This window comes from Dermochelys coriacea, chromosome 4, assembly GCF_009764565.3.
Source record: "Dermochelys coriacea isolate rDerCor1 chromosome 4, rDerCor1.pri.v4, whole genome shotgun sequence".
NCBI classification, from domain to species: Eukaryota; Metazoa; Chordata; order Testudines; family Dermochelyidae; genus Dermochelys; species Dermochelys coriacea.
The window spans coordinates 127,154,763-127,173,495 of NC_050071.1; the positions used below are offsets into that span (position 1 = coordinate 127,154,763).

The 18,733-nt window shown below is 40.7% G+C and overlaps 1 protein-coding gene across 1 annotated transcript; it reads right to left on the reverse strand.

Annotated features, from left to right (window-relative positions):
• Positions 1–312: 312 nt before the first annotated feature.
• On the reverse strand, positions 313–17,917 carry C4H4orf48 (chromosome 4 C4orf48 homolog). The gene is made up of 4 exons (XM_038400418.2): positions 17,819–17,917; positions 15,555–15,699; positions 11,444–11,532; positions 313–3,111 (listed from the first exon to the last, which is right to left on the reverse strand). The coding sequence occupies exons 1-4, from the start codon at positions 17,900–17,902 to the stop codon at positions 3,040–3,042; spliced, it is 390 nt and encodes a 129-aa protein (XP_038256346.2). The 5' UTR covers positions 17,903–17,917; the 3' UTR covers positions 313–3,039.
• Positions 17,918–18,733: the final 816 nt, after the last annotated feature.

Below are 18,733 nucleotides of genomic sequence, written 5' to 3' on the forward strand. Positions count from 1 at the left end.
CACTTCCTGCTAAATTTTTGTATCAGCTCCTTATACGTATAACTTTCAGTACCTCAAATTAATACATACTACTTTAGTCTTGTAGCTAAAATGGAAGCTGTGTTTTCTGTGATCCTTCTAGCTAACAATCAAAATAAAGGCCATATTCCTGTGATGCAACAACTGGCACTTTATGAATATGGGAGAGAAAAAACAGCAGGTTACCACTTCACAGTCACTGTATGATTCCAGTGGCCCAGAAGGTATAACACATGGCCAAACATTTTGTGGAGTTGAGGAATAAAGCGCAGGATGAAGTACAAAAATAATGTTCCAGTCTCAAAACCAGCTACTGTATTCAATTTTACAGGTTGAAGTTATTATATTAAAAATAACATGAACTATAATGCTTAGACATCAAATGATCATTAATAGAGTATAGCCCCTAGCTTCAATAGTCTTTGCCAGTGCAGAGACAATCAGTGTAATGTACAGGCAAGAATACACACACACACACACACACACACACACACATACACACAACATTCAGGTCCTTCAAAGAAAATAACTTTAATGCAGGCCCGCTAACCCTATGCAACAGCAAAAGTCAGCACTCCGGCAAGCTGATTTTGTAACTCAAAAAAGAGCAGCTGTATAAACTGTGAGTTTTCAGCACAGTTCCATTTTCAGACTTTATTGACAAAGCAATAAGAATGTAACATGTTTTAACCACTGACTGGCTACTTAAGTGAGACTCAGAGGGTAGTATCGTGTGCCTTGATTCAAAGAGCAGCTTGTACTCAATGCTCATGCAGACATACTGACGTGGTGGAAGTCAGCAAGTTCATTGTTCACTGCAGAAATCAGAGAGTGACATCAGGAGATATTGGACCAGTTGCAGGAATCAGTCCTTTGCCTGGGTGTTTATTACATACATTTACTATAGTCCCTGCTCCACAGTTCAGAATGAATAATAGTTTTAAAATAACATTTTTATTGTGGGATGTTTCCTTACCCCACTATGGCTGCATGTCTTTGACCACTAGTAAATACTAGCAAAGGGGGACTGATTACATAAAGAAGTGAAGTGTTTTCAGATCTTGGTGTCTTTTTTCTCCTTCATGGCCCCCAACATTTGGAATTCCTCTGACCTGGTCTGATATGCCTCCACCCTCATCTCTGTCAGACCACTTCTTAAAACTCATTTCTTTCATAAGACCTCTGAGCTCCTATCTCTGCTGTTCCCCACTCCTGTGGAGTGACTGTGAGAAAGACAGAGTCATAATATAGATACTGAGCATCTCCATGGATGATGGGGAAAGGGTATGAGTTTAGGTGGGTTATGTTATATTAAATTGGAGACATAGGTCCATTTTTGTGTATGTATGTTATCAAATAAATGTTGAACATGAAACTAGAGCAACAGATAAACATGGTGATGCTTAGTTTATATGTTTACATCACCGTAAAGTGTACTGGGCACTTTCAGTACAAATAAGACAAAAGCTCTGCCTCAAAGAGCTTCTAATTTAATTTTATAGTGACACAGCCAGGGGATAACACACAATGCAGGGAAGGGGTGAGGAAGGACAAAGCTTATAGTAATAAGATTATATGCATGCCCTGATGGTTCTGTTAAATGTACTAAAAACGGGGGTGGGAGTTTAGTTGTTTGGGAAGTTTTGGATTAATTAACTTACTTCTTGTAGGAGGCCTGGCAGCAGGAGTGAGTTTTAAGGAGGGATTGAAAGAAAAGAAGCTAAATAAATAAAGCTTGCTTCTAGTGGTAAGCTTGGAGAGGTGGGGCTTATTTGGGGGCCAGAAATGGGGATTCAGGTAAGATTTCTTTCAGGAGGGGTTTAACAGGCCACTTCACCTTGAACGGTCCCTTAGACCATGTGCTAACTACTTATGCGCAACTAGCTGTGACACTCTGACTACCTTTCCCAGACCTGAAGAGGAGCTCTATGTAGCTTGAAGGCTTGTCTCTCTACCAACAGAAGTTGGTCCAATAAAAGATATTACCTCACCTTCCTTGTCTCTCTACATCTTGTCTCTCTAAACATAACTCAGTAATTTCTAATGCTGTCACTTCTTCCCTTTTCATATTTACAATATATACACAGGTTTGCAGAGGGCAAAGAAAACAGGGCTCCCCTAGTGCGTGTGCACTGACCCTGTGGAGAACTTAGAAGACATTTTTGATGTGTACAAAAGTTGACTTGTTCAATAGTGTGTTGCTTTGTGACACCACTAACTAGCTCAGTGACAACATCTGAGTGCCATGTACATTCCTATGGTGGACATACTTTCTCAAAGAAAAGCTACACTGCACAGTAATAGTGAATGAAAATTTGATTTCTCCTCCTTCTAGTCACACTGAACTTTTAGGTTAGCCTATTGTCAAGATCTCATTCAAACAGAAACAAGGTACCTTTGGGTGTGGGATTACCTGTTTTTCTAGTAGTTTTATTCTCCTTTTCCCTCTGTACACAACATGCATTTAGATTGGTAAAACAATAGCTATTTCTTCGTGCTGGCATACAGTGGGAGCGCTAAGTGGGTAGTGACAGAGTATGATTTAATTCAGGGATACCTACATTTTCTCCAACCAAGTCGACAGCTACCAAGGAGTCCTGTTTAGGCCAAAGTCAGTCCAGATATAAGCAGGTGCAGTAACACCGTTGAAATCCACAGTTACAAATTGGCTGAATTTGGTCCAAATTTGCATTATAAATAAATAGAATGGATTGCAGCTACCATTACCTTTAATATGCAGATACAGCCTGCAGACTACAGATTCCAGCATGCAATGCTCTGACTTGATATGATCAATCAGTCAAGCCACAATAGTAGCACCTTCATACTGGAGAAAACAAGAATAAGACAGACAACCGCACTCCACCCCACCATGTCATAAAGAAACTCCCCACCTGCTTGCCTCACTACACTGGGGCTTACATGCTTGAAATATGTACTCCACACAGCTGCCCGTATTACATACAGCAGCATTTTTAAAAACAGCTGAACAGGTGACACTCTTTGGCTGTTCTCCAGTGTTCAGTTCAGCGTGTCTGCAGTTACACAGTCACACAGAGTTCTCTTTTCCACTTGAAGAAGCAGTGTTTCTGTCTGCAAGGAAGGGGGAAAGAAAAAAGCAACATCAAAAAATGAGCATCAGAATTCTAAAATTAATTAGCTCCTAAAGGAAAGTCTGTTTTATTTATGTCACAAGAGGTATCAGTTTGGTTCTACATGATGAGGCTTGAGAATAATAACCAGACATATTGTTTAGTTATAGATAGTAATTAAGCCTTTGGCTATTAAATTAGCATAATAATATGACAGGTTTCAGAGTAGCAGCCGTATTAGTCTGTATTCGCAAAAAGAAAAGGAGTACTTGTGGCACCTTAGAGACTAACAAATTTATTAGAGCATAAGCTTTCGTGAGCTACAGCTCACTTCAAAAAGCATCCGATGAAGTGAGCTGTAGCTCACGAAAGCTTATGCTCTAATAAATTTGTTAGCCCCATAATAATATGGCAACACTTCCTGTGATGATCTGAAAAATATAGGAACCTGTTACACTCTAGGTTTTATTTATTTAGTTTCACATTAAAAGCACTAATGTATATGAGAGGTTTTAAAAAATTATTGCGAATTTTAAAATAATTTGTATTTATAATGACCCCATTTAATGTAGTGCCCTCAGTGTCATAGCAGGTTGAGGGGAAGTCTGTGGGGACAAGACAGTGTTTTTGTATAAATATTATTTAACGGAAGTGGTGGATTTGGGGATGGTGAAATATTTTATGTATCCAATATGCAGCATATGGGAGGACTTTAAAATCAGAATTTTGTGTTTATTTTAGAGGGAGAACAGACAATGAAAAGAATCGGGAGTAGAGTTGGGCAAATAACTGAATTTTCAGTGACCATTTCTGATGACCAGTCCAGGCTCTGGAGAGGCGAATGCTCTAGTGCAGTGTTTCTCAAACTGGGGTCCACGGACCCCTGGGGGTCCGTGAGGGTACTCCAGGGGGTCTGCAGGTCCAGCCGATCAATTCCTCCCCCTCCCACCCTCAACTCTTGCATGCCGGGGACCAGCTGTTCTCCAGCATGCAGAAAGCGCTAGGAGGGAGGGGGAGGGGGTAGAAGGAGGCAGGGAAGAGGAGGGGCAGGGGTGGAGCAGGGGTGGGAAGAGATGGGGCGGGGTGGGGCCTTGGGGGAAGGGGTGGAGTGGGGGCGGGACCTGGGGCTGAGCTGGAAAGTTTGGGGGTCTATGACAAAATTTTAAATCAAAATGGGGGTCCTCGGGTTACTAAAGTTTGAGAACCACTACTCTAGTGGGCACAGATTTTTCTGTCCATTCCTCCCAAGTGTCCTTCTGCCCTGTCCCCTCCAACCTGTCCCCATCCCAGTCTAGTCTCTTTCCCCACCCTTCGCTCTTTCTTCCAGTCCTAGTATCCACTCCTCAGGCTTCTCATCCCAGTCCTGTCTCCTTGCCCAGTAAGTCCTAAACTCCCAATCCCAGAATCCCCCACTTCCAATCTCTCCTCCTCCCCACATCCAGTCCTTCTCTCCTTGCCCAGCCAGTCCCAATTTTCCTCTCCCCACCCCTAACTCCTTGACTCCAGTCTCCTTGTACAACCATTCTCAGTTCTCCCTTCCTGGCTCCTCCTCCTATCTGTCTCTCCCGTCCTTTCACCCTGGTTCCCAGTTCCAGTCTCCTTGCCCAGCCAGTGACAGCCTCTCCAAAGCCCCAGCTTCCACTCCCAGTCTCCTAGCCCTCTCCCTGTCCCAGTCCTCGTCTCCCCTGCATCTAGTTCCCAGTCCCAGCTTCCCCATTCACCTAGTCCCAGCATCACAGGCACTGCCGTAAAGGGATGGAGCATGCTCAGAAAGGATAGAATCTTTGCAGATTTTAGCTGTTAAAACCAAAGGAGTCTCTGCTGAGCATGTGTGGATTGTGATTTTCAAAGGCTTCTAACGTGGCCAAATTTGGGAGAATTTTCATTGACTTCAGTGAATTGCCCATATTACACAGGGAGTCGGTGGGAGAGCTAGGATTAGAACCAAAGTGTCCAGAGCACCCACCCTCTTCTCTAACCAATAAACATTTTCTCCTATATTAATCTTTTGCCAGCAGTTAAACCATTAAAATAGAATTGTTTTGTCTCTAACTCAGGGAACCACTATCATTGAGCCCTTCAGTTACTCTGCGTGGGAAAGTCTAATCAGACTTTTGCTAATCACTTAAAACCACTCAATCATCTACCTTTTAAATATCACCTTCACCTTACTCATAAAGGTTTGAATATGATAATCCAACAGCTTGCCAATGGTTTCTGAGCTAAGTCTCAAGGCTGCTTATAACTTTTATATTTCTAGTGAAAATTTACAAACTCAGCCATCGCTAATGTTTTATTTTTATTTGCATGAGCACATCTAATTTGATATGCTTTGCATATACTAATTTACCATGAATAGTTTAGAAATTAATAAAGAACAAATAAAGGTTTTGGTAGCTGTTATTTGAGCATAATCATAAAATTGTTTACACACAAAATTAAAATATCCCTAAAATTACACCTAAAAATTAAAGATGGGTTCCAACTGCTAAGTTAAGACCTGGATTTTGAGTCCGTCAAAATGTATGGCTATTCAGAGCTGAGATTTTGTTTAGGCCTATTGTAGAGAGAACACACTAAAAACTTTGGCACTGGATCCAGGTTCAGATTCTGAACCCAGCCAAATGTTCACAGTTGTTTGGAACCTGGTTTTTGGGTCATTTAGCCTAAATATTCATGGTCTCAGAACTCTTAACCTTTTAGAATAATGATAACACGTCCAACATCTCATGGCTAACTTTAAAAAACACCCATTAGAATTCTGAACACGTGAATATCTGTTTTGCCAATATATACACAGATAAATAGCCATCAATGCCAAGTTCATTTCAAAACATCCATCAAGTTCAGCTAGTAACAAAAGAGTATATGGTCCATTCTCATAGTATTTTCTCCTGAGGAGAACTTTAGATTGGGGGTTTTAAAAAGCAGCTAAAGGAGATGAGAGCTCAACTCCTTTCAATAGGAGTTGGGCATCTAGTTCCCTGAGGAGCTTTTAAAAGTCTCACCCTACAATAGAAGGTTATGAGAAGAGCTAATCAGGAATTCTTAAATGAAATGGGATTTCATCAGAAAATATCATAAGAACATAAAAATGGCCATACTAGTTCAGACCAATGCTCCATCTAGCCCAGTATCCTGTCTTCTGACCCTGGCCAGTTCCAGATGCTACAGAGGCAATGAACAGAACATGTAGTGATCCATTCCTTATCGTCCAGTCCCAACTTCTGGCAGTCAGAGGGTTAAGGACACCCAGAGCACAGGTTGCATCCCTGACCATCTTGACTAGTAGGAATTGATGGACCTATTCTCCATGAACTTATCCAATTTGTTTTTGAACCCAGTTATACTTCTGGCCTTCACAACATCCCCTGGCAACAAGTTCCACAGGTTGACTGTGCGTTGTATGAAGAAATTCTTCCTTGTGTTTATTTAAAACCTGTTGCCTATTAATTTCATTTGGTGACCCCTTGTTCTTGTGTTATGTGATGGGGTAAATAACACTTCCCTGTTCACTTTTTCCACCCCACTCATGATTTTAATAGACCTCTTATCATACCCCCCCTTAGTCCTCTCTTTTCTCAGATAAACAGGTCCAGTCTTTTTAAGCTCTCCTCACATGGAAGCTGTTCCATATCTCTAATAATTTTTGTTGCCCTTCTCTGCACCTTTTCAAATTCTAATGTATCATTTTTGAGATGGAGTAACCAGAACTCTATGCAATATTCAAGGTGCAGCTGTACCATAGCTTTATATAGTGGCATGACGATATTTTCTCTTATTATCTGTCCCTTTCCTAATGGTTCCTAACATGACTGCAACTGCACATTGAGCAGATATTTTCAAAGGACTATCCGCAATGACTTCAACATCTCTTTCTTGAGTAGTAACAGCTAATTTAGACTCCATCATTGTGTATGTATAATCTGGATTATTTTTTCCAATGTGCCTTATGTTGCACTTAACAACATTGAATTTCATATGCTATTTTGTTCCCCAGTCACCCAGTTTAATGAGATCCCTTTTTAACTCTTCACAGTCAGCTTTCAACTTAACTATCTTGAGTAATTTTATATCTGCAAATTTTGCCACCTCACCCTTCATCCCCTTTTCCAGATCATTTATGAATACAGGGTATTTTGAACAGAACAGATCCCACTACTGATCGTTTAGGGACTCTACTCTTTACCTTTCTCCATTGTTTCAGAGTAGCAGCCGTGTTAGTCTGTATTCGCAAAAAGAAAAGGAGTACTTGTGGCACCTTAGAGACTAACAAATTTATTAGAGCATAAGCTTTCGTGAGCTACAGCTCGCATCCGATGAAGTGAGCTGTAGCTCACGAAAGCTTATGCTCTAATAAATTTGTTAGTCTCTAAGGTGCCACAAGTACTCCTTTTCTTTTTTCTCCATTGTGAAAACCTACTCTTTTTATCCTATCCTTTAAGCAGTTACTGATCCATGAGAAGACCTTTCCTCTTGCCCGTTTATTGCTCACTTTGTTTATGGGCCTTTGGTGTGAGACCTTGTCAAAGGCTTTCTGAAAGTCCAAGTACACTGTATTCACCTGATCACCCTCGTCCACAAGCTTGTTGACTCCCTCAAAGAATTCTAATAGATTGTTGAGGCATAATTTCCCTATAGAAGAGCCAAAGTGACTCTTCCCCCAACATATTGTTTGCATCTATGTATCTGATAAATCTGCTCTTTACTATAGTTACCATCAATTTGCCTGGTACTGCAGTTAGGCTTTTTGGGCTGTAATTGCCAGGATCACTTCTAGAGCTTTTTTTTTTTTTTAAATCAGCATTACATGAGCAATGTCGATTTGCCAAAAACCAAAACTTTTTGCAGAAATATACCAGTTTTGACAGCAATGGTTTCCCAGATGGGATTTCTGGTCAAACCCAAAGAGCTTGCTCCCAGAATAACCAATAACCTGACTCAAACCAGGGATTTGGACCCAGGTATCCCATATGCTAAGTGAGTGCCCTAACCACCAAGCTATTGTCTATTCTACATGCATTGTTTCTGGTCTTCGTGAAAAGTTTCAAAACGTCTTGGTTTTGTCCGAATGTGAAACAGGATTTTTTTTTTTTGATATCTCAGAAAGGTTCACAGGATAAGAAAACCTTTTCCCACCCACATCTAGTTATGAATTAGAGCCGGAAAAGAGCCATAGGATCATCACATCGATCTCATCTACAAACTGATTCTATTATCTCAAGGTAGAGGATGTCTCTAATGAATATACCTGTGACCCTGGGAGCCCCTCAATGCAAACTGGCAGAGGGCCCACTATATTGTAATTCACATCGGGTCTGACACCCTCATTACCCCCAACACACTGTTGTCATAGTATGCATCTAAAAAGGTATCATATGTAAACTGGTCACACCGTGGTCCTGAAAATCATTGTGTCATGTATGTACAGGTTGTATATAAATAGTTACATTTTAAGAACATATTTGCAGCACATACGTATATTTGGAAGGCAGTGCTTAAACCCAGCCTGCTCTAGAGAAAGAAATGTGTCTGACCTGCTTGATTACTGGCAGAGGATAATGAATGTACATTTACATATGTAGTAAATGAAGTTATCAAGCTAACACGCTGCAGCTTAATGAGCACACTGACAGACAGAGCCTGCACTCCAGGAATCCTTCCTGACTCTTTCAGCAGAGACAATGGACTTTGGGCAATAGAAGGGGAACAAAAAGGCAATTTGGTTATCCATCCCTTAGGGTGCAAAGGGAACAGCACCCTTTGATTCTGTGAACGTTGGGTTCCCTAACTTGGGACTAGACACTGCAGGGAGACATCTCCATGTAACATGGGTTCCCTGATCATTCCCTGCAAGGCAAGGTTTAGACAGGCAGAGTTTTGAAGAGTTTGCCGGCAAGGCAGACAGGCTGGTGTGTCAGGGAGCTGACACCCGGCATAGCAGCAGCAAAGCTCTCACTCTTGCTAAGGCGGAGCGGTAGCACAGTGGTCACAGTTCTGGGTGTCCAGAGCAGGACATCACAATACCAACAAAGGTATCAATGGTTTATGGGATGGCATGGCAGCAATAGGAAGTAGATTAAGACAACTAAACACATTATAAATAATCTGCCAAATATACATAATACACTAGGACAACTGGATATATCGATACGTAAATGATCACACTGAAACTCCTAGTAAGCACTAACTCGAGCTAGAGTGAACAGTGAGCAGAGAGTTGAAAAGCTCCATAACCCATTAGCAATCTCCTGAGCCATCCAGTCCTCAACAACTATTAAAGGCTTTAATGTTTTTTGAGAATATATAAAGAGAATTCCCAGTGGACATTCCTAGTCCAAACATATTCAAGGATTCAGTCATTTGGATTTAAACAGACTCCCAAATTAAGATGGAGAAAGACAGAGGGTCTGATTTTGTAAAAATATATCTAACAAACTGATGTTCTCAAACTCAGCTGTCATACCTACAATTGGGAAATGCATGTCCTTGGCATTCATCTCAGCTGAAACCCTTCCCCACCCTCTTCATTTTCTCTCTGCCATTTGGGTAAAAATAGCTTCAAGAAACTTTAATTTAAAAAACAAAAATAGGGGAAGGCTACATTCCCCCAACGTCAAGTGAATTTAGAGACCTGAGGGCTCAAGAATTCAGTTTTCTCTGCAGTCTCTCTCTTTTATTCAGCCTCACTTTCTTTGCTGTAGTACCTGTGTCCATGACACAGTAGAACCCATAAGGGAAACTGCTGAGAATCTTTATTCACTATGGAGGTTTTTGAAGCAGTCCTGAGAAATCTCTGCAAAAAAACAGAGTTTGAAACCAGTTGGGCAGGTCAGATCTACTTTTTATTCCTCTTTCAGAAATCTGAGTATCAGGGAATAATCAACTGATGCTGAGTGCTCTGCTTGCTGAAGAGGTTCAGCTATACTTGTAACAGAAGGAAAGATTTACTGGTACATTTCAGCATGGCATGAATATGTAGTTTTGGCTTTAGTGATGCTCAGCAGATGTATTCATTAAGAAAATTTATTCATGGAGGAGTCTGACATACATTTGACTTGTATTCTTATAAACAAACCTGCTTAATACATACATCTGCTGTGCACCAATTTGGCCCCGTTGAAACACATTTTTCCATAGTAAAATCTTCAGGGTATCTTCATCTCTGCAGCTGCCTTTTTATGTAAACATGATGGCTCAATTTTCAAAGGGTCCTCCAACCAATCTCTAAAAATGCCAATGTGATGTGCTTTTGCACTTCCAAACCTGTAAAATACATTTGCTTATATAAATCACGTCAGACAATATAATGCTCAAATTTTAGAAGCTTCTTTTGAAAAATGTGCATGAATAGAAAACACAGAAAATGGAGAACTTACTATAGTCTGTGTACATTTTGATGTTGCATATGCAACAGTGGGGTATTTTATGTCTGCTAAATGATAAACCATGCACATTCACTGGGTTTAGGTAATTTAAATATCTTATATTTACATAGTATCTTTTATCCCAGAGTATTTAAATTGCATAACTCAGGAATCATTTCACCTATCACTGAAAAGCAGCCACCTCTAGGGTGGAACATGGCAGATGTTTACCAGCAGATAGCAACACTGCTCTATAGTTTAAGATAGGACTTGAAGAAGCTTCCAGGTTGTTTAAGATGCAGCCCTAAGTGGAGTGTATTGCAATAGTGCAATATCAAGGTGGCAAAGATCACAGTAGCAAGGTTTGTATCTGAAAGAAACACTTTCAACATCCTAGCTAGGCAAAGACTAAAAAATACCCTTCCTAGAAACCGCTACTATTTAATGGCAGTTGGAGACAACAGTAACCACAGACTGCAAGCCCCAGTGACAACAGGTAGACAAACACTCTCAATAAGAAGGGAAGGTACAATCCTTGGAATATTTTTTTTTATCATTTTTCCCCAGCCTACCAGCATCAATTCAGTCTTATCCAGAATGAGCTCCAGCCAACCAGCTGTCATCCATGACCCAACCCCAACCAGCTACTGGGCCAAGGGCTGATAACACTGACTGAGTTGATGAGATAGAGCTAGGGACGGAGCGGGATGTCACCAAAATACTGAAAGCTGTGCAGGCCACAGCTCCTCAATAATCCTCTCAATGGGCTTATACGTTGAATAAGAGGGAGCTAGGGAACTCATGCTGTTATCCTGAGCAATGAACAGATATTGTCCAACATCATCCCTTGAGAACAGATACATACAGTAGATTGATATTGCCCAAATAAATTGCCCTGTATCCATTTTACCCACTTCTAAGCAAAACAATTTTGTCATATAACAAAAAAGTCAAATGCCGCCTTACCCGTGTGTCTAGATTATACACAGTCTTCTTTAAATCCTGCAAGGCCCTCTGCATGAATTCAAATGCATGGCAGTCAACACAGGGGCGACCTAAGGAAGATTTTTAGTAGAAAGACATTCCTAAATGGCATGAAATAGTAATCAAAGGGGATGACTATGACTTTTTTGGGAATCAGGCCCTTCCAAGAGACAACAAGCAAGTCAGCAATAGGAATATCCATTACCAGGGGTGGGTAGCTAGCTTAGAAAGGCAGAAAATGTATGCTGTGATTTAAGAGTAGTGAAAAGTGCAAGGAAGCTGCAATGAAAGTCCAGGAAGCAAATCAATCTATCCATTCATCTTTTTATACAATTCCCATCATCCTAGGATTTCCAAGTTCCTTAAAAAGAATTCATAATAAAAAACTAAAGTTAGGAGGTCTAATTTTCTTCTTACTTCTGCCCGAGGCAGTTTGGACTTGTTTTAGTAAGTCATTTATTTTATTTTTTAAGATTATTTTTCCTCTTTTCCCTCTTCTTTCCTTTTCTTCATCTTATTAATTATTTACTATTTGTATTGAGGTAGTTCTTGGCAGACCCAGTCATAGATCAGGACCCTTTTGTGCTAGGTACTGTACAAACTATTGCCATATCTCCCTTTATTTCCTTCCCTTCCCCTCTTCTTTGTTACTGTTTTAGTTGCTGTGGGATTGCTAAATTGAAGTAATGACAGGTTTCAGAGTAGCAGCCGTGTTAGTCTGTATCCATAAAAAGAAAAGGAGTACTTGTGGCACCTTAGAGACTAACAAATTTATTAGAGCATAAGCTGATGAAGTGAGCTTTAGCTCACGAAAGCTTATGCTCTAATAAATTTGTTAGTCTAAGGTGCCACAAGTACTCCTTTTCTTTTTAAATTGAAGTAGTGAGTTTTCTTCTTCCACTTTGCTCTGAAAGTTATAACAGTGGTCAGTCTAGTCTCCTCCAGCAGAGAACAGCCATACTGGGTCAGACCAAAGGTCCATCTAGCCCAGAATCCTGTCTTCCGAAAGTGGCCAGTGCCAGGTGCCTCAGAGTGAACAGAACAGGTAATCCATCCCCTGCTGCCTATTCCCAGTTTCTGGCAAACAGAGGCTAGGGACACCATTCCTGCCCATCTTGGCTAATAGCTATTGATGGACCTATCCTCCATGAATTTACCTAGTTCTTTTTTGAACCATATTATAGGCTTGATTTTCAGAACATCCTCTGGCAAAGAGTTCCACAGGTTGGCTGTGTGTTGTGTGAAAAAAAATACTTCCTTTTGTTTTAAACCTGCTGCCTATTAATTTCATTTCATGACCCCTAGTTCTTGTGTTATGAGAAGGAGTAAACACCACTTCCTGACTTACTGTTTACTTTCTCCACACAGAAAGACCTCTATCATATCTCCCCTTAGTGGTCTCTTTTCCAAGCTGAAAAGTCCCAGTCTTATTAATCTCTCCTCATACGAAAGCTGTTCCATACCCCTTATCCATTTTGTTGCCCTTTTCTGAACCTTTTCCAATTCCTGTACATCTTTTGAGATGGGGAGACCACATCTGCACACAGTATTCAAGATGTGGGCATAGCATGGATTTATATAGAGGCAATATGATATTTTCGGTCTTATTATCTATCCCCTTTCTAATGATTCCCAACGTTAAGTTAGCTTTTATGACTGCTGCTGCACATTAAGTGGATGTTTTCAGAGAATTATCCACAATGACTCCAAGATCTCTTTCTTGAGTGGTAACAGCTAATTTAGACCCCATCATTTTATTTGTATAGTTGGGATTATGTTTTCCAATGTGCATTATTTTGCATTTATCAACATTGAATTTCATCTGCCATTTTGTTGTCCAGTCACCCAGTTTTGTGAGATCCCTTTGTAATTCTTTGCAATCTGCTTTGGACTTAACTATATTGAGTAGTTTTGTATCATCTGCATATTTTGCCACCTCACTGTTTACCTCTTTTTTTCCAGATCATTTATGAATATGCTGAATAGCACTCGTCCCACTACAGACCTCTGGGAGACACCACTATTTACCTCTCTCCATTCTGAAAACTGACCATTTATTCTTCCCCTTTATTTCCTATCTTTTAACCAGTTACTGATCCATGAGGATCTTCCCTCTTATCCCAGGACAGTTTACTTTGCTTAAGTGCCCTTGGTGGGAGACCTTGCTAAAGGCTTTCTGAAAATCTAAGTACACTATATCCACTGGATCCCCCTTGTCCACATGCTTGTTGACCCCCTCAAATAATTCTAGTAGATTGGTGAGGCATGATTTCCCAAACCATGATTTACAAAAACCACGTTGACTCTTCCCCAACAAATTATGTTCATCTATGTGTCTGACAATTCTGTTCTTTACTATAGTTTCAACTAGTTTGCCTGGTATGGCATGAAGTATGGTATGAAGTCAGGTTTACTGGCCTGTAATTGCTGGGATCACCTCTGGAGCCCTTTTTAAAAATTGGCATCACATTAGCTATCCTTCAGTCATTTGGTACAGAAGCAGATTTAAATGATAGGTTACAAACCACAGACCTCCAAAGCCTTGGAATTGTTCCCATAAAAGCCATATTTCTGGATGTCATAAGCTTGAAATGGACAGTTTAATGGAATGCATCTGAGATCATCACCATACAGAGTTTGCTAGCTTGGGTCAATGTGAAGACCTGAGACTTTGAATTTGACCCATTATTCCATGGGGAGCCATTGTAGTGAGCAGTGTACCGAGGTACTCCTAGTGGCTGGTGTCACTGAGGAGGTGGGTGGCTGCCCTTTGGGCTAATTGTAGCCTTTTTAAGGTTTGTGTTCTCTGGTCTAAGTAATCCAAGCTGCAGGTCACAAGGATGTGGATGACCATGGCAAGATCTTCATCCAACTAGAAACTATACACTATAAACATTAGCAATTCAGAGATAGGACAGATAAAGCAATGGTACTAATATGCTCTAAAATCAACTATTATTGGCATTCCATATGCTCTCACTTGCCTCTTAATTTCTATGCATCTTTGATTACTTCACTGGGAGATTTGCTCAAATGAGAAGTTCAGGACTTGGGGCCAGTCAGCGCTCTGAAGTTGAGCAGAAACAAGGAAAGAACTAGAGTGAGGCAGCAGTGACCTTCAGCCTGTTGTGCAAACACTGACTGATTTCCACATACTTTAGACAAACTGGAGCGGGATCCTACAACATGAAGTCTGCCTGCTAATAAGGAAAGATGAATTTTCAGAGTCCTTTAGAAGTCTGCCTGCCTGAGAAAAGAAACACTCCAAACTATTCAGCTAGAGTTGAATAAAAGGAGAAATGTATAAAAATATATTTAAAGACCTAATCTCTGAATGTTCTAGTATATTTCTGAGTCTAATTTTGTTGTTATTATTATTATTATTAAGTATATACATAGAACCATAGGTGAGGATGGCACTTTCCAAACAAATAAAATGATAGGTCCTTGTTCCAAGTAATTTATAATGTAAATTAGACTTATCACAGCTCAATGGATGTCTATACACAAAGGGAGGGGAATGGGAGGATGGAGATTGTGATCATGAAAGATTATGAGATGTGCTTATTATTATTTCGGTATCCTGTACATTCGTTTTTTTAATTTAAGAGAATTTTTACTATATTCGGTTTGGGGGATTAGTGCCCGGCATGAAGGCACGTGTGAGGGCATTGTTGGCGGAAAGAAGTGATCCTTTAGGATCCATAGAAAGGTGGAGACTATAATTGCGTGGAACACAGGACCGGAGAGGACGCTCTAAATGTAGGGGGTGGGGTATGGAGCGTCAAGGTGTGCCACACTGGCAGAGTACAGCATGTGAGCATGGTAGGGGTAGGACTGAAGAAATGCAGGAAGGTGTAGAGCAGTTGAGGTGCCCTGGATGAGTGAATGGGAAGGACGAATGTGATCCAGAAGCCACTGTGGGACTGAGGGAGAATGTTACGAAGATTTTCATCTAGTGCAATGAAAACGCAAAGTATCCAGGACTGGTTGAATTAAGATGAACTTTAAACACCTGTAAATGCTGCAGCATTAAATCTGTGTTACCCTCATGTATCGTTATGAGATAACCTTTATACAGGGCAGTACATACTTTCAGCTGGGATTGTTGTTCCTGCTTCTTGGTTGGCTTTAATGGGCTCCATGGTGAGCAGCGCAACTACAAAAATCAAAGGAACCATGAAGACCACTCTTCTTAGGAGGTAAGGTGTCAGCATCCTGCTAATTGGTGCTTCCTCCTTTATTAGGGGCAATAAACAAGTTAGTGAGAAACATTAAGTTCTGTAAAATAAACCCTTTGTCTGTAATGTTCATGATAGTTACAAGACTGACAGTCTTGGAGATTAAATTCCTCTCTTTGTCTACAGAACAGGTGCAGCATGGACAGTGACAGAGCAAAGTTCTTCACCCCACCCCATCCATGTGCCTCAAACCTGGCCTAGAGGGACTTCTTGTAGGAATGAGATAGAAGTTCAGTTGCCATGACTCAGTCAGTCTCTGGACTCTGCTGAGATTGCTAACTATGATGCCTGTTTTGTGATGCTGATACTTGTCCTATTCTACACAAACCCAGACCAGCAAGAGTTGGGTCATTGCTAACCCCTGGGAATTTGTGCAGCACTGCTACCCAGCTGACCTGCATTTGAACCTAGAAATGAAAAGTGTTCTCTCACTCTCATTTTTGATGTACCATCTTTTCACATATACCTGAAAAAGTAAAACTAATTTTATAATTACTTTGCAACTAAACAAATCACATAAGCTGGCTTCACTCAGCTTCCTTCTTGCAGGAGAGGGGGCTTTTCTTAAACCCCAACCCATAGAACCATAGGCAAAGTCGCTGGTCACAACTAAAACAAAACCAGCAGTTTGTTTCTTGACATGAATTATTCCCCCTTGTCTCTCCTCTGACCCCTGCTTGGTTTTTAGACCTTTACTTATTGTCATATATTTGTTCCTGTACATAAGAGATGGCCAAAGCATGGCCGGAAGTATTGGAGAGCCTGACCCAAGGTTACCTCATCTGAATACAAAGGTGAAGCCTGTGAACACTATCAGCTCTTGTATGCAGGGTTTCATCTTGACCCTAGTAGATACGTTGATTAGCTCAAGATAGAACATTGAATAATGGGACCAGTTGATGTACATTCAAACACAGGCAAAGAGAAAAAACTTACTCAGTTCTAAGCAGTAACAAGACAAATAAATTCCATATACAGACTGCAGATTCTCATTAGCAGAGCACAGGAAGGCAAGAGGATGAGTTGTCCGTTCTTTTTCTAATTTTTAAATATTAACACTGAGAAAAATGTTGCATAAGAATGTTGAATCCTTGTGCTCTGAATGTGCTGCTGGAATACAGTATTATACAGTTCAGTCTACATTTCCCAGTCAGAAGAGGTGGTTTCCTCATATTGCAACAGAAACATAAGGGAATGTTTAGACAACTGCAGGGCCACATTTACAAACCCTGGCAACTGAGATGAATCTGCAAATTTTGCATGAACACCTGCTGCATATGCAAATTGGCAGCTGGGCCAGCAAAGCAGTACTGTTATGTGCAATTATCTGTGCTCCATGCACAAATCCCCAGTCGTACGTGTAAGTTTATAGTGGGCAGACTTGCACATTTTGCAGCCACAAACTCAGGGGGCCAATTTCAGAAAAAAAAAAGGGTCCCTTATGTAATTCTTTCAACACCAGAACTGAAAGACTGTGTGAATTTATTGATTCCCTTTGCCGGTCTTCATTAACAAAGTAAAATTTAGTAAGAGCATTAACAGCAAAAACAAAGGGTTGGGGTTTTTTTTTGTTTTTGTTTTTTTGTTTTTTTTTTAAATCAATAGTGATCCAAGTGAAAAAGTCCAGTTAAATCCTAGTCCTTGCAACGAGATACAGCAAAAGCAGAGTGTCCTGAAACAGCAGATTAGGAGAGTGCCATTTACATCTAAAGTGCCTGTAGCTTCACAGGGGCATCATGAAAGGAGGCTAATTCCTATAAACTCATGCTGAAGCTTCAGCATCAGTGAGGCAAATCAACCAGATGCTAAACTAAACCTTTTCAGGGCACCTGAGACATGTTCAGTCCCAGCCCCAGCTCAGCTTTTTAATGAGCCCCCCTGTAAAAGAAACATTCCCATTGGGCATCAGTTGTCTCACACCACACCTAGGTGACTGTTCTGTTTCCGTTCAAAAACCGTTCAAAAACCGCTGTCTGTGCAGCATAATCACAACATGCTTTCAAGTGCTGTCTGCCTCTGTCTTTGCAACCGACAGTCGATCAAAATCTGAGCATGGCCTGTTTGGAGTTTTATGAAACAAAAGTCACCCCATCCCTCAAATTATATATATTAGTACCTGATTTCTCTTGTCTTTGTGATGGTCTCTTTGACATGGCTGCTGCAAACTGCCAACAGAACAAGAAACAGCATCTCTGAGCATGTGCACTGCTTCTTTTTAACCTTCCCTGAAAGAGGTTATTACTATGGTGAAGGATCTTCCATAGCAACAGTGCAGAGCAGTTCAGTACAGAGGCACAATTTAAAGAGGAACAGGCTATGGCTCAGTCTTAAGTGGGAAGTTTCTGTGTAAAGTTTTTAAGATTAGCTACACCGCCGCACTCAAGCGGGTTTGGCTGGCACGGCCAGTTAAAAGGGTCTGTAATCACCCAAGGCTGGTTCCCAGGAAATTTCTCCATTTTTGCAATCCCAACCACTGGATGTGAAGAGGCAGAATAATTAGCAAGACTGGAGGCACTGAACGTATCAGAGTAAGATCTTAATCCCTGCCCCAGAGCCAGCACCTTTGCTCCCCTCATATCCCTCGAGCCATACATGGTGATGCATTGCTCAATTTAGAACGTTTACTTGCAGAATGTATCATGGTGATAGAAAGTTGTGGATTAAACACTTTTTTCAGATGTAAAATTAAGTTTCCTGGATTTCATCTTTGCCCTTTGTGCACATTTTCCCCATCATGAGACATCCACATGATGCGGCGTGTTTGGCAGTCCCTGTTTCAAAATGATGGGCATAGCAGAAGTGAGGGTCAGGACTGAGATGCACTAGCAGAGCTATGAAGGGAACACTTGCTGGCTATCAAACTTAGATATAAAATTTTAATTGTTGCTACCTACCCAAGCCATACAAAAGAAGAAGATTCCCAAGCCTCTAGCACCACCACTCCACAAAAAAATTTAAAAAAAATAAAAAAAATTATCCTACGGAGTTTTGACCCTGCAAAAGGAAGAAGAGCTAGAGATCCCATAAAGCC

What these genes read in the sequence shown, in the direction of transcription:
- C4H4orf48 (XM_038400418.2), bottom strand. Translation starts at nt 17,902, where the DNA reads ATGCTCAGAGATGCTGTTTCTTGTTCTGTTGGCAGTTTGCAGCAGCCA. An exon ending in AACAACAATCCCAGCTGAAA is followed by an intron (nt 11,533 to 15,554) that starts GTATGTACTGCC and finishes AATCTTCCTTAG; the next exon opens with GTCGCCCCTGTGTTGACTGC. An exon ending in TGTATAATCTAGACACACGG is followed by an intron (nt 3,112 to 11,443) that starts GTAAGGCGGCAT and finishes CCTTCCTTGCAG; the next exon opens with ACAGAAACACTGCTTCTTCA.